The sequence below is a fragment of the Plecotus auritus genome, assembly GCF_963455305.1.
Source record: "Plecotus auritus genome assembly, chromosome: 6".
Classification (NCBI taxonomy): Eukaryota; Metazoa; Chordata; class Mammalia; order Chiroptera; family Vespertilionidae; genus Plecotus; species Plecotus auritus.
In genome coordinates this window covers 150,246,567-150,263,256 of record NC_137773.1, presented here as the reverse complement: position 1 = coordinate 150,263,256, position 16,690 = coordinate 150,246,567, and the positions used below count along the sequence as shown (strand labels likewise).

The 16,690-nt window shown below is 38.1% G+C and overlaps 1 protein-coding gene across 2 annotated transcripts in view; it reads right to left on the bottom strand.

The window, feature by feature from the left end:
- RYK (receptor like tyrosine kinase) overlaps positions 1–16,690 on the bottom strand; it is a 96,325-nt gene that overhangs the window by 18,588 nt on the left and 61,047 nt on the right. For both annotated transcript variants that reach the window (XM_080671961.1, XM_080671962.1), the window contains exons 9-13: positions 16,378–16,464; positions 10,410–10,479; positions 5,556–5,688; positions 4,234–4,343; positions 3,910–4,069 (exon numbers count right to left, since the gene is read on the bottom strand). In XM_080671961.1, coding sequence (XP_080528087.1) covers positions 3,910–4,069; positions 4,234–4,343; positions 5,556–5,688; positions 10,410–10,479; positions 16,378–16,464 — 560 coding nt within the window. The remainder of the gene's footprint in view (positions 1–3,909; positions 4,070–4,233; positions 4,344–5,555; positions 5,689–10,409; positions 10,480–16,377; positions 16,465–16,690) is intronic.

Genomic DNA, 16,690 nt, shown 5'->3' with positions numbered 1-16,690 from the left:
CAATATTATATTAGTTTCAGGTGTACAATACAGTGACACAATATTTATATACCTTATGAAGTGATCCACAATAAGTCTAGTAAGCATCCGTCCCTCACAAAGTTATTACAATATTAATAACTTTGCTGTTATTACAATATTATTAATAACTATTCCCTATGCTGTACATTACACTCCCAAACAATTATAACTGGAATTTTGTACTTAATTACCTTCCCCTTTTCTGTTAATCCTCCCACTTACCTTCCCTTCGGGGAACCATCAGTTTGTTTTCTGTATCTATGGCATTATTTCTGTTTAATTTGTTTCACATTTTTCTTTTTTAAAACACGGTGTTTGTTTTTATTGATTTCAGAGAGGAAGGGAGAGGGAGAGAGAGATAGAAACATCAATGATGAGAGAGAATCATTGATCGGCTGCCTCCTGCACGTCCTCTACAGGGGATCGAGCCTACAACCCAGGCATGTACCCTGACTGGGAATCAAACCGTGGCCTTCTGGTACGTGGGTTGACACTCAACCACTGAGCCACACTAGCCAGGCCACACAGCTTTATATTTAATCTCTTCATTAAGAGCAGTACATATTCCATTTGGATGGTGAATTATCTTTCCTTTTTATCAAGTAATTTTTATTGTTATTATCATTGATGTGGCTGATATAAGAATTCAAAAAATATTCAATCCTATGAAACTGAAAAGCAGGATTTTTACACTAACAGCCACATCATAGTCTTAGGAAACAGAAGGGTATTCCTCTTCCTTTAAACCTCAATTATCCAAGGCAAAACATATTTGGGAGGGTTTGATACCCAGTCAGGGCACATGCCTGGGTTTCGGGCTCGATCCCCAGTAGGGGGCATGCAGGAGGCAGCGCATTGATGATTCTCTCTCATCATTGATGTTTCTATCTCTCCCTCTCTCTTCCTCTCTGAAATCAGTAAGAATATATTTAAAAACAAAACAAAAATACTATGTTTTAAAGCCAAAGTTAAACCTGTTTCCCCCCACACCCTATAAACAAAGTTTTGCTTAATGTAGAAACTGGTGAAAAATTCCAGCTATGATTCAGAACTCCTGACTAAAGATTTGGTAACCCTAAAAACAAGCACCCTAAAAACAAGTACAGTTGGTCCTTACTGTCATTCAATACAGCGGCTGTGTGCTGGCCGAAATTCCAATTCTGTTTTCTCTTTTTATATTATTTGAGAAAAATAAAAAACAAAAAAGCAACCCTCCCCACTAAAGAAAAGTTCCACGTTTTCTTCAGATGCTTTGCATATTTGCACGGTTTTACTTGAAATTGTAACTTCTTGACAATGTTAGAGAAGTTTTATTCCATTATGAAAGCTCTGAGAAAACAGATGAGAATACAAGCTGAGCCCTTAGGGTTCAGATCTAAGAGACTGGATGTGAACTTGTGCAGCTGCTCCTAAAGGAAAACCTCCCTTCCTCATCATCACTCATATTTACTCTGCCCCTATGACAAGTGTCAGATACGTCCGTTTTTTCCCCTGAGAGTGGTTGATTTTAAATTAAATTAAAACAAAGTCTTTTGGCCCTAACCGGTTTGGCTCAGTGGATAGAGCGTCGGCCTGCGGATTGAAGGGTCCCAGGTTCGATTCCGGTCAAGGGCATGTACCTTGGTTGCGGACACATCCTCAGTGGGGAGTGTGCAAGAGGCAGCTGAATCGATGTTTCTCTCTCATTGATGTTTCTCACTCTCTATCCCTCTCCTTTCCTCTCTGTAAAAAATCAATAAAAATATATTTAAAAAAAAACACAAAGTCTTTTGAAGATATGCACAACAGAAGACCTTAATTTACAGAAAAAAGGCAAAAGACAATGTAAGTAAATTGTTCACCCACATCAAGTGAACACATTTAATCAAGACACTTGGTATATAAAAAAGGCACCCTATTATCAAATAGCTAACCTCACCTTTGAAAAAGAAAAAAAGGTAATCAGATTTTAATTAACAAGAGAGGGTTTCTCCCCTTATCAACTCATTCTAATGTCAAAGATTTTAAATTAAAATATCAGGTTTTCAATACGGAAGTCTTAAATAATTTCAATTACTGAATGTAGTACGTTGAAAGATGGCCCAAAGATATGTCCACATTCAAACCCCTGAGACTTGTAATATGTGGCAAAAAAAGTGATTAAGTTAAAGACATTGAGAATAGAAGCTTATCCTAGCTTATGTAGCTGGGTCCTAAATACAATCGTATCCATCATTATGAGAGGCAGAGAGAGTTTTGAGAGACAAACACACAGGGAGGAGAAAGTGACCTGAATATGCAGCAGGGAGAGGCAGCCCCAAACCAGGAAACGGCAACCGCCCCCTGAAGCTGGGAGAGGCAAGGAAGGTTTGCCTCTGAGAGCCTCTGGAGGAAGCACAGCCCTGCCTGCATCTGGATTTCAAACATTTGGCTTCCAGAACTCAACTCTGAGAGAATAAATCTCTGTCACTGCAAACCACCAAGGTTGTTGTAATTTGTTACAGCGGCCACAGGATACTAATCCATTGAGGAAAAGAGTGCGTTAAAAGAGTAATCCTTAAAGCACACACACTTACTAGTAGAAGTAAAAGGATAACTCGATACTATAAATAAAATGAGAAACAATATATAATGATATAGTAAGCCCATTTTTTACAGTTGTAACTTTGAAACAAATTATTCTATTAAGATTTTACATGTAACACTAACAGATATCACTGATCATTCAGTGTTTGCAGTTAGCACAAAAATTACGATGGCAATTGCTTCTTTTTTAAATTATGTTTTTATTGATTTTAGAGAAGAAGGGAGAGGGAGAGAGAGAAACAACAATAGAATCATTGACCACCTACCTCCTGCACACCCCCAGGGAATCAAGCCCCCAACCCAGGCATGTGCCCTGACCGGGAATCGAACCATGACCTCCTGGTTCATGGGTCGACTATTCAACCACTGAGCCACACCAGCCGGGCACAACTCTTTATTTTATTCCACGATTCTATTCTATACCAAAATATTTCTTTACCTACACTCTGAATGTTTTAAAAGCTACTTTGTGACCAAAAATATGTTTCCATAGCTGCTTGTACTTACACCTACCTTAACTGCAGTTTAAGATAACCTCTGAATATTCACTACAATAAAGAGACAGGAAAATATATTCATCTTTCAAAACAGATTAAAAAGTGACAGAACTTAAAAATGCCTGCAAAATACCCATAAGTAGATGTGACTTCTGAAACTGAACATTAAGTATAAAGAATCCCACCTACTTCGTGATCTGCTCGAGTGGGCAGACCACCCAGAAGCTGATAGAGGGAAAGAATGACATCTGAGGAATTATAAATGACACAGGTTGTAATATTTAGGTCATTTTAAAAAAGAAAGCAGTAAATTTTTGTGATCTTGGAACCACTTGGTCATTCTGAGACTTCAATAAGAAAATAAGAATAATCAAATATTTTAACCTCTCTAAGCCTCAATGTTGTTACCTTTAATACTGAGAGAATCGTAGTTGCCTACCCCATAGTGTTAACAGTGCTCCTTATGGGGTAAATGTGAGATGCCACACAATAATGGACCATGGTTTGGGTCACAGCTTCTCTCCATAAACTGGCTGACTGAGCTAACTACACTTGCTTTCTCAATGAAAAATTTCAGGGAAAAGTTACTAGATTTCAATAATAATAATCCTATAAAATAAAGAGCTAATATGCTAATTAGACTGAACAGCAGAACGACCGTCCAGACGACCTTCTGGATGAAGCTGTTGCTGTGAGGGCTGAGTCCCTTGCATGAATTTCATGCATCAGGCCTCTAGTAGTAGTAATAATAATAATAATAATAATAATAATAATAAAACAGAAAGCCTTGTTTCCATTTTGTTGAAATCCAGGCCCGAGCACTTACCACATCACTAGCGCTGGAGAACTCATTATTAACCAGACTTTCCAGAGCCATCCACCGAACTGGCCTGTTTTCATTGTCCCCCAGACAGTGGTAGTCCATGGGGAACAAGTCTCTGGAGAGGGCATTGTCTGTGATCTTAACTTGAAGCGTGTCATCAATGCTGAAAAGTAAAGATACAAATATCAAATGCAATCAGAGTATTTAAAAAATATAGGTCACAGTTACTCTTAAACACAACATAATTCCCACTATGATTTCTGGAAAGAACCCCAAATCCAAGGAATACTAAACATCGGATGACAGTGATGAGCCCGTGGCACCTACACACAGTTCCTAGCAGCCAGGTCTTTGTGGATGACTTCCCTTCTGGCCAGATAGCTCATTCCACAGGCAATCTGAATAGCCATGTGTACCAGGTCTTGCTGAGAAATTGCCTGTGGGAACAGAAAATGACAATGTTTGCAGTTAGCACAAAAATTATCATGGCAGCTGCTTATTTTATTCCATAATCCCACTCTATCCCAAAATACTTTTAATACTTACACCGTTTTTTTAAAGCTACTTTTTGACTAAGAATATATTCCCTGTACTTATATCTACTATAGTCCTTACTCTGTAAAATAATTTACCATTTATTTCTCTCATCTGTTAGGTATATCTCCCCAGCATCCAGCACACAGAGCAGCTAGCTACTCATAAGTGTCTGCTCAATGCTGAACACACAAGGTAACATTTCAGATGCTTATTACTCAATAACCAGTTCTTTTCTTTTTAAATAGTTTTTAGTAGGAGATTATCCCCTAGGGGTCATTTTCAAACGACTACAAGCCTACAGCTCTCTCCACACTGGTGTGCTCCCTGGAGCCAGGATGCCAGTACTATGGGCAGAGGAACGACATTCTTCCCCAAGTGATGCTGGGGCTTTAGCCTCCAACCACTGGTTAGGAACCAGCTTTAATCCTGTCTGTTTCCAAAGCATGTCAAATGTATTAAGCCAAATACTCAATGCAGCCTCTGAATCCATGTTCTCCTGACAACCATAATAAGTAAATTATTATACATCTTGAAACAAACTTAATGGGGCTACAAGATACAGTGGCAGCAAACACCTACTAGGTTTTAGCACCACTACCATCAAGATGCGTTTGCAATCTGACTAATGCTTCACAGCTATGGCACAAGTAGTGCAGAGAAAGAAACGCTTACATGACTAACATCTTACAGCCGAGCATATTAAAAATACACCCTCCAGTCATCACCAGCTTTTGGTACAATATGGACCAATGGCTCTGAATATGGACTAAATAGGCCTGTTTCCTAGCCTAGAAGGGAGACCTAGTTCAAGTACCTTCAAGAGTTATTAGAGAAATGACTGGGAAGGTGTTACAGAGATTTTGAGGTGATTCTAAATAAACACACAATAGGTATACAAAGAAAAACTTGAGCATCAGCAAAGTGTACACCTTTAGGCAGGAATCATAAAGCAATCTTCCTCCAGACCAACAGGTTATAAACATCATCTGATTCACTTTGAGTTTCTTTTTGCAGGCCTTCACACAGATTATAGTTAAGAATGTAAACATCTGCTTTCAAATACAATATCAGAAACTACTGGTAAATAACTGGTATTTGGCAAATTTTCTCACCTGAGGATTATTGGCCTCTACTAATTTGCATTGCCGTAAAAACAATTTTAGATTCCCCCAATTCATGTAAGGCAATATCACCATGGGCTTTTCTCCTTCTTCTATACACACATGGGTAATAGGAAGAAGATTTCTATAAAATAATCAGAAATCAGGAGAAATACAAGTGAAACTTAAAACTTCAGGGGCTTATTTGTAATAAAAAGCAATAAAATAAAGAAAACCTAAAATAAAATAAGAATTATCTCTAACATATGTACTTAGAAACATGATTACCATTAAAAATATAAAATTATAAATGCTCCTTTAAATTAGACTTCAACATTTCTCATAGATGCACTCTCTCGATAGGGAAAGTTATAAGCTCAAAGCTGCTTCCTGTGGACTGGATTCTCCGAAGACACATCGGGCCACACTAAATCTTTACTCTAAAGGATAATTAGAGACAAATGTTTGACTATGAGCATATTATGATAATACCCGATTCTGTCCATCATCACACTTAAAAAAAAAAAGTCCTGATGCAGACTGTGGACAAGAATATGACAATCAAGAAGGTCTTTATACTGGACAAAAAGCTGTTCCTAAAGTGGCAACTAAAATTTCTATTGGTAGTTCATCTCATGGTAAAATTCCTGAACATGCAATGAAACTAAAGCAGTCATATTTTTGTGCAAAAAATTAAAATTTAAAGTTATCAAGACTGCATTATAAAATTTACAAAAGCCTCCATTAACCAAAAAAGGGGGGGATAGTAGGGTAATATCATGTAAGGAAAAATATCCTATAAGTAAATTACATCTAGAAAACTTTTACCTTACAAAATTAATTTTCATTTGTAATGCTAACAGCAAGACACCCATGAAAAACACACATGGTGTCTAAATAAGACAAAGAAAAATCGTTTGGGCAAAAATAAAAAGGATCCCAAATCAATTATATAGAAAAGATTCCTTCATTTACTTTTGGTTGAGAATATGTTTGTATATTTTCAGAAAACAACTCCAAGACCATGTGGATTCCTGCAACAGAGAGGAATTGACAGGTCTGCTCCAACCACGAAGACAAGAGGAGAAACAGTCCAGAGATGGAAGACGCTGACGACGCCTTGCCACGCTAGCAGTCAACAGCTGTGCAACGCAGCAGGTTGCCTAGGACCAAACCAGAGAGGTTCGGACCTGCATAGCCACCGTGTGCCCACCATCCAGATATCATTGCTGACATGTACACTTAAGGAACTGTTTGACATTGAAACGGGGACTCAGAACTGTTGGACACTGAAATTGGGACTCAAACATTTTTTGTTATTATACGTTTATTTCTAGTCTGCAGAGGCAAGATTTTTTAAAGGAAAGAAAAGGGGAAAAAAATAGATACAGAGGCAAAGAAGCATTGAACAGACTGTCAAACTACAGCGGGAAGGCAGAGGAGGTTGGGGGGGGGGGCTGTAAGAGATCAACCGAAGGACTTGTACGCATGCATATAAGCATAACCAATGGATAAAAGACAGTGGGGGGGGGGCGGCAGGTAAAGGCATGTACTGGGGGGAAGGGGAGGCCGGGGGGAGGTCAATGGGGAAAAGAAAAAAAAAAGGAGACACATGTACTACCATTTGTAATACTTCAAACAATTTTAAAAAAATAAATAATAATAATAGAAAGAAAGAAAGGTCTTTAAGGGGCTGAAACTGTCACAAAAAACAAGATGTTCTTAGCTGGTCACATGGTATTTAGAATCCAATTTCCAAATCCATAATTTACCATTAACTCTCTGTGCAACCATCTCTTTGGGCCTTAGTTCTCATACTAAGAACATAGGAATCCCACCAACCATAAAACGTTGCTGTAATGTGCAAAGTTAAGCATGTGGAAAACAATTTTACTTTTTTAATTTCTATGGCACAATAAATACATTTCACCTTATTGCCTAATTGGCATCTGGAAATAACCATTAATTTTTCCCACAGTTATATAACTTCTTATATAATTACCTTATCTTCCCCACTAAGCTGAAAACTCCTAGAAGGCAAAAAATAACACGGACTCTTATTTTTACACCTAATGCCTCATATTTTATATCACAGAAAGCAAGCATTTAATAAATAGTTGATAAACACAGAAATAATATAGCTTTAAAAACATTCCTGTTCCTTAACATAATCTGCTTCCAAACATGTTTAATAAAGAAAAAAAGCTACAAGAGCAAGGACAATTAATATTAATTGCAGAAAGTTGCAAACAACTTGAATGTCCAAAAAGTAAGTAAAGGAGAGCACACCCAAACAATAGGAGAGTATGTATCAAGAAAACGGTCAACAAGAGCTGTTATGAGAATGTGAGTAAAAGCTGATCTCATAGGAAAGCAAGACACAAAAGTCACCTGTTTGCAGGATAATTACAGTCATGAGGGGGGTGGTGGTATAAAACTGCACAGAAAGATGCCACGATTAAGGAGTTGTTTTGAGTGTGGGACTCTGGATCAGTTCTAACTTGCTTTTCTGCATTTCCTAAACTGTCTCAATTGAGCATACGTATATCTCCTCTAAATCCATCATCACGTAATTGTAGCCTGACCATCAGTGTGTACATGAAGGCTGTGGGCTCCCCTGTGTGTGCAGGGAAAGCACTGGCTCGAGGAGCTGGGGAAATGTGGACTCAGTAAGTAAGCCTGTGTGCGGTAACCTCTCCCTAAGGCTTCTGCTTGCACTACCGCCTGAGAGTGGCAGTGACGATGAGTCCACTTCACAGGCAGAAGTGAAGAGAGAGGTTAGGTAATCTGTCAAGGTCAAAAAGCAAGTACACAAAGAATAAAAGGCAAATCTTTATCTGATTCCAAAACCCTCATACTTTCCCCTGGACATTTCCTCCCAGGGGAACAAAAGGGAGCAGAAGGGAGATGAAAACTCCTGCAAGTCCCATGCACACTGAAGTGACTACAGCAAGTTTGCACTCAGGATTAAATGAGCATTTCAGGGGGGATGTAAAGAGGTGCCCGATCTCTTACCACCACCTCCCCCAAAATTATTCCTCTGCTCCTTTCCTCATGCCTGAAATTCCCTGAGCAGAGTTTAAGGCATTTATCCAGGCACAGCAAGTTTGCTAGAGGAGATCACATCATTTTTCTATCATCAGAGGATTAAAATCCCCTCTGGGAAAGGTAACAAGTAGCACGAAAATGTTTCAAGGTACAAATGGCTGCTCTTCATTCCACCCATTTCATAAAGTAAAGGAGCATGAGGAGGAAGGTCTGGGATCTAAGAAGAGTGGATAAGGGCAGAAGCAAGTGCCGTAGAGAAGAACAAGGTGGAAGAAGGGTGGATTCTGTGGGAACTTAGACAAGAACTGCATCCAGCTCTCAGTCTTCCTGAGTGTCCTTGCAGTCAGAGCTGGAAGGCAGCGATGCTCAACCTTTTCATCTAGTGGCACACATAAATTACTAAAATTCCGCGGCACCCCAAAAAACACTTTTTGCTGATCTGATTTTAAAAAAAGTGTAATTTTGATTCATTCACACCAACAGCTATTGTGTTGGCTCAGAAGGTAAAAGCTTTTTGTTATAGCTCTCTGAAGAGGACTAATACCAAGCTTTCAAAAAAGCTCTTTAGCCCTGGCTGATGTGGCTCAGTTGGTTGGGTGTCATGCCATGCACCAAAAGGTTGCTGGTTCGATTCCCAGTCAGGGCATATGCCCAGATTTCAGGTTTGATTCCAGCAGGGGCATTCCGGAGGCAGCTGATCATGTTCTACTCTCATACCAATGTTTTTCTCTTTCCCTCTCTTTTTCTCCCTCTAAAAATCAATAAAATATATTTTTAAAAGCTCTTCATATAGAACTATCTTTTTAAAAATCATACTATGACCACCCTACCCAGTTTGGCTCAGTAGATAGAGCATTGGCCTGCGGACCAAAGGGTCCCGGGTTTGGTTCCAGTCAAGGGCACGTACCTTGGATGGAGGCTCCTCCCTGGCCCAGGCCCTGGTCGAGGCTCTTGCAGGAGGCAACCAATCGATGTGTTTCTCTCACATCGATGTTTCTCTCTGTCTTTCCCTCTCTCTTCTACTCTCCCTAAAAATCAATGGAAAAATATCCTCGGGTGAGGATTAACAACAACAACAACAAAAATCATACTATGACCTAACAAGAGATTGGTTAAATAAAATGTGGTAGTACACTGACTTAATGAACTACTAAGTAGCCTTTTTAAATGTGGACATGATTTTATAGTGACTGACATGAAAAGTTAGATCTTGTTTTGTTATTCCAAGAAGCATGTTAACCTTGCTAAGGATAATAATAGTATATGATTATATAGAAAAATATTCTTTTAAATGCATCGAAAGTGTTAAGATGTCCAATTTACTTTAAAATATTTCCACACTCACAAATATCTATCATCTATCTAGACAGATGTTACACATACACTTATATGTACAAATGCAAATAAAAATGGCAAAATGTTAATAACTAACAATGAATTTAGGAGCCAGTCTTTTTGTGTTTATTATTCTTGACTTTAGCATTCTCTAGGTTCAAAAATTTCATAACCAAGTTTTTTTAGCACATGTATTATCATTATTCTATTTTTAAAGGGAAATATGCACATAAATATGTATAAACTCTCCAATGCTTAGCTCTGATTATCCAGATGTGGGCTCACAAGCTCTTGTATAGACTTTTCTGCATTTTTAAATTTTATGCTATGAGTATCATTTCCCTTTTATACTCAGAAAAAAAAAAACCCCAAACTATCCAAAAAGACACTATTGAATTCAGAACACATCACAATGTTCTTAAAATAAAAATGTGAAATATAATGCCACCATGCTTATTAAGTGCTGGTGGTTTTTCCTCTCACCTGTGATGGAGGCCTCGCAGCTTACAACTTTCAGTGAGCATCATTGTCACCTGAATTTCAGAAGCTTGATCTACGTCAAGAAAAAGACATTATCTTGAATGACAATACTATATGTACATATGCATTACTATTCTCTGCTATTAGTAAATAACTGTCTCAAGTAAATTTAAATAGGTCTTGCTTAAAATTCTATTGCAGTAGGTAGTGTCTTGTTGAATAGGTCAACACTAACAGAAGTCATTAAAAATAAATTTGACTACATAAAAGTTAGAAATTAAGGATCTATAAACAAAGTAGAGAAGTTAATAACAGACTGGAAGAATATCTGCAACACATAAGGCACACAAAGGGCTAATTTCCTTTCTGTCCCCCTTCTTTAAAGAGTTTATACAAATCAATAAGAAAAAAAATTAAAGAGAAGGCATTTCTCCACTCTTTGAAAGGAACATTTCCAGTAAGCATAAAGTATATTTTCATTATAAAATTAAAAATGAGTGTCATTAAAAAAAAAAGGTCTTAGATGCCAAAAACATAAGAGTAAAGTATATCTTTAAAAACACTTTCAAAGAAACCATAAAAATAGTTTTTACTGTCAACAGTAAAAATAGTAATAATAATTTACAAAGCTTCTGACCAATGCAGCATTAGAGGGAGGAGAAGATATAAAGACTGGCAAAGCCAAGATCCATATCCCAGCCCTACCTAGTAAAATGCAGAACCAACAGTAAAATCTGTACCACTGAGCTCAGGCACTAGGATTACATGTCACATTCACTCCTTAAAGCTGATAAATTGCGAATTTCATTTACTTTCAACTCTAACAGATGTTTCATTTTCTTCCCTCTCCCACGACTTGTTATTAGTGTCCCCTTCCCAGGAAGCTTCACTTAGTTAAGACTTTTGTCGGAATGTCAAATACATGGACAAAAAGCCAAGGATGTGGAATGCTTGGTACTTCTTTGGAAACGGTGATCCACACCAATGTCCAGTGAAATAAACTCTAGTTGTCTAAAAACTACTAAACATTTAGGATCACTCAGTAAATGTATTATTAGTCTCTCTGTATTCTAAATAATTTTTAACAAAATTATAGCCAGACTATTTGGGGGCTGGCAGGATGTTTTTAGGATCAAAAACTAGTAATCGCCAAAACCGGTTTGGCTCAGTGGATAGAGCGTCGGCCTGCGGACTGAAGGGTCCCAGGTTCGATTCCGGTCAAGGGCACGTAACTTGGTTGCGGGCACATCCCCAGTAGGAGGTGTGCAGGAGGCAGCTGATCGATGTTTCTCTCTCATCGATGTTTCTAACTCTCTATCCCTCTTCCTTCCTCTCTGTAAAAAATCAATAAAATATATTTAAAAAAAACAAACAAAAAACTAGTAATCATTGGAGGTCCACAGCAGTTGGTAAGCATATACCACCTTCCCATTAACTGGTACAGAGACCCAAATAGAACAAAAGGTAATTTCAGGATATGTCATTTTTGTGCATAATATTTTTCCAGTTCTTAGCTTTGATATAAACATGTTCTATTAAGTAAGAAATACCTGAACTGGATGATAATCTAAGAAAATACTGAATTGGAGAAAAAATAATTTTACCCACTTATTAAGAAAAAATAATTTTCCTGGATCCCTTTTCCAGTCTAGTCCTAGTCTTTTAATTTTAAATACTGAAAGATCTATTTTCAAGATGGATACACTTGAAAAGAATACCATAAAATAATGCACATTGTAAAAACTACGAAAGAACAAAATGATATTAAAAAACACATTCACAAGTTACAAAAGATTAGCTATTATATAAGAACTTAACACAAAAATACCTCAAATTAATTCATTTATTTTATTAAATTCAATTTTGCAATCCTGTGTGAAATATTCAGATTCCTAACTTTAATCTCTAGAAATTTATATTGGAATATCTATTAAGTGTCTGTGCAAAACTGAATTTTTTAAGCCAAAGTTTGCCCTACGGTAAAAGTCAATGATCATTTCAAAACATATATTTTTGCATTTAAGCTGCACTTTTAATTGTGTAGCATGTAACAAAGCATACAGATTTGTGAAAGTACTTTCAGTTACATATAGGCTTAATTAAGAGATAAACATAACATTGTAAAAAAATAAATCACAGAGAAAATCACGTGAAGTTCTCTAACAATTTGGAAGTGAGGGCTGTGGTCAAAGCACTTCCTCTTTGTTTCCAAGCAAATCATGACCATATATTGGCTGAGGACTCACTGTGCTTTCTCTTGTTTCCGCCTGGCTCAAAAAGAACATTGTCATTACAGTAGTTCGGCGCAGAACCAAGCAAGTGACTCCAATTCAAGTGCATACGGAAAGAGAAATCTTATCTTGTGAAACAGTCCCAGTATCCACATTGTGTTTTCTTATCACTATTATTTCCTTCTTTCTCCCCTTCCAATCCTATATCAACCCAATTCTGTACAGAAATCTCTTTTGTTAATTCGAGATTCATTCAGAACAAATTAATAACAGCCCAGTCTAAACTGTCCAAAGAATATTTATAAAGCCCAGAAGAAATATTATAATTAAGGGGAAATGTTTCCTTAAAAAATGGGGAAAGTGTAACCAAAGGCAATGGTTATTAAATTTAGAGTTCAAAGTTTATATTTACGAAGAGTACTATGTACACTACCCCTCAAAACTAGGCAGTAATGGAGGGATAAGGACACATATGTAATACCTTAATCAATAAAGACACTCACCCTTCAAAAAAAAAAAAAAAAAAAAAAAACTAGGCAAAAAATCTGGTGGGACCTGATTTAAATGTTAACCTTTAAAATTATTTTGGGGCTAGAAAAAGTGGGTGAATAATATAAACACTGAACAATATAGTGAGTTAAACCATCTACTTAGAAAAGATAAAAAGTGTGAGTGTGTGTTTGTACCACCCTTAAACAAGCAATTTTGCTAAATTCAAAGAATCAAATTCAAATCCCAAAGAATTTTTGTTAGATTAGTACAACTCAACTTTTTAGAAACAATAAACATGCTTTCAATGAATCCCTTTAAGTAAATTTAGAAACAAGTTCTTACAAACCAACTTTGTAAACTTCATAAAGTTGTCAGCTCCTATTCATAAAACTGAATTGAATTTTTCCCTCAATTTCTGCATTCAAAATGAATTTGTTTTTTCAAAATTAATATCTTGTCATCTCAATCTATATCAGTGTCAGACATTAAGCACCTTATAAATTACTACATTTTTCTTTCTCTTAAATACTAAGAATTATTTAAGCTCTTAGAAACATCAATTATAAATAATTAAAATTCTAATGTTTTAAAGTCTTACTAGTATTTAATCCTATCTAATAAAAGAGTAATTTGCAAATTGACCATACCTCCGCTACACCAACAAGCCACGCCCACCAGCCAATCAGGAGCAAATATGCAAATTAACCCAACCAAGATGGCTGTGGCCATGAAGACAGCAGGAGACTTGAGTTGCCCCCAGCGATGGAGGAAGCCAAGCTTTCCGCCTGCTCTGGCTGGCCTTGGCCTCAGCTCAAGGCTACAAAGTTTCAATTATAGAAGATAAATAAATCCCAACAAAAATGGCGGCAGCCACGGAGCTGGAGAGAGCAGGAGGCTTGAGTTGCCCCTGGTGATGGAGGAGGCCAAGCTTCCCCAGCCCTGGCCTGCCTTGGCCTCTGCTCAAGGCTACAAAGTTTCAATTATAGAAGATAAATAAATCCCAACAAAAATGGCTGCAGCCATGGAACAAGCAGGAGGCTTGGCTCCGCTCAAGGCTACAAAGTTTCAATTATAGAAGATAAATAAATCCCAGATACCAGGGCCTCCGCTTGGGTCACCGGGGGGCGTGGCCAGCCTGCAAACTACCACAGGCCCCTCACCCAGGCCACCCCACACCCCAAGGGAACCCCCACCCTGATCCGGGACACCCTTCAGGGCAAACCAGCCGGCCCCCACCTGTGCATCAGGCCTCTATCCTATCTAATCCTATCTAATCTAATAAAAGAATAATATGCAAATTGACCATCACTCCAACACACAAGATGGCTGCCCCCATGTGGTCAAAGATGACTGCCCCCATGTGGACACAAGATGGCCGCCACAGATGGCCAGCAGGGGAGGGACCAGGTCTGCAAGGGAGGGCAGTTGTGGGTGATCAGGCCAGCAGGGAAGGGCAGTTGGGAGGGACCAGGCCTGCAAGGGAGGACAGTTGGGGGCGATCAAGCCTGCAGGGGAGGGCAGTTAGGGGTGACCAGGCCAGCAGAGGAGGGAAGTTGGGGGTGACCGGGCCTGCAGGGAAGGGCAGTTGGGGGGAACCCAGGCCTGCAGGGAAGAGCAGTTGCGGGGTGACCAGGCCTGCAGGGGAGGGCAGTTAGGGGAAAACAGGGCAGTTAGGGGCAATCAGGAAGGCAGGCAGGCGAGCAGTTGGGAGCCAGCAGTCCTGGATTGTGAGAGGGATGTCCGACTGCCCGTTTAGGCCCGATCCTACCAGATTGGAGGGGGTGCAGGCTGGGCTGAGGGACACACCCCACCCCGTGCATGAATTTCATGCACCAGGCCTCTAGTTTATTAATATTAGGGAATAAGCCATATATAAATAATATTCTAATATATTTTGTTAGGAAATCTCTAATTAAACAATATATGTAAATCATGCCCTAGCAGTGTGGCTCAGTTGATTGGGCACCATTCCATGCACTGAGGAGTGGCCAGTTTGGTTCCCAGTCAGGGCACATGGCCAAGTTTTGGGCTTGATCCCTGGTCGGGTTCGTGCAGGAGGCAGCTGCATGATCAATGTTTCTTTCACTCTCACATTGATATTTCTCTCATTCTTTCTTCCTCTCTCTCTAAAAAATTTCAATAAAAAAAATCTTTTAAAATTTTGATATAAATCAATAATTGAAAAAGTAGGTATCACATTTCTCCAAGTGGTTAATATATTCATGGAAATATAAAGTAGTACTACAGTATACCTTTTAGAAAACAATCTGGCAATATATTTCAAAATTTTAAATGTAGTATCTCTTGGAGCAGCCAAGCCCAACTATGGCTATACACGCAAAACTATACCAAGACATACCCACACATGGCCACATGGATATGGATATTTTCTGCAGCATTATGTAGCAAAGGCAGGGGCAGGAGGAATGAAATTCACATAAGGAACAGTGGGTCATCCTTTTTTTTAAAAATCCTTACCTGAGGATATATTTCTATTGATTCTAGAAAGAGAGGAAAGGGAAGAGAAAGAGAGAAAGAGAGAAAGAGAAAGAGAGAGAGAGAGAGAGAGAAACATTAATGGGTTGCCTGTTATATGTGCTCTGACTGGGAACTGAATCAAACCTACAACCCCTCGGCGCATGGGACGATGCTCCAACCAGCTGAGCCAGGGCTCATCTTTTTTCTTTATAGTGTTCAGTACTGGGCAGGTGGAGAGAGAGGAGGGAAAATTATTAACAATGTTTTTCTAATTGAATTTATTGGGGTGACATTGGTTAATAAAATGATGTAAATTTCAAGTGTATAATTCTATAACATATCATCTGTATATTGTATAATGTATTCACCACCCCAAGTCAAGTCTCCTGTCAACATTTATCCACCCTATGCTCTCTTCTACTCCTCCTCACCCCCTTTAACAATGTGCTTTTTTAAGGGTGAAAACCAAAGACTTTTAACTTAGGAAAACTACAATATTATATGTAGCAATAATGAAGTCAAGTGGATGCAGTTTAACTAAAAGCCTGAGTAATATCTAATAAATGTTTAAGGTCTTAATTTATTAGACTTCTATTTTCTATACCTGGATGAGAACTACCCAAAACTCTTTAATAGTCTCATATGAGCTAAATTAACATAGACTGATTTATAAAGGTCTGGCACACACTGAGAATTTAAGGCAGAATTTAGCTGGCATAAGCCACCTTAGACAGGAAACCATTATGGAAATAGTATGGAAAAATTCCTACCTTTAACTGTTTTTACAAATGCTTGCTTTTCTTTATTTGGATCTTTTTCATCTATTAAAATCCCATGGAAAATACGCCCAAAAGTACCTAAACGGGAAAGAAATGAAAGAGATCATAAAATAACCTTCATAAAATTATAAGTACAAAACTTTCTGGCACAATATAACTTAAACATAACAAGGGTATATGTGATCAACAACATTACTATAGCTCTGGGGTAAGAAGACCCAAATCTTTGTTTTTTTTAATGACTGTTAGAAGTTCTTTGTTACTAAGAAATAATTTGCTTTCACCCTAGCTGGTTTGGCTCAGT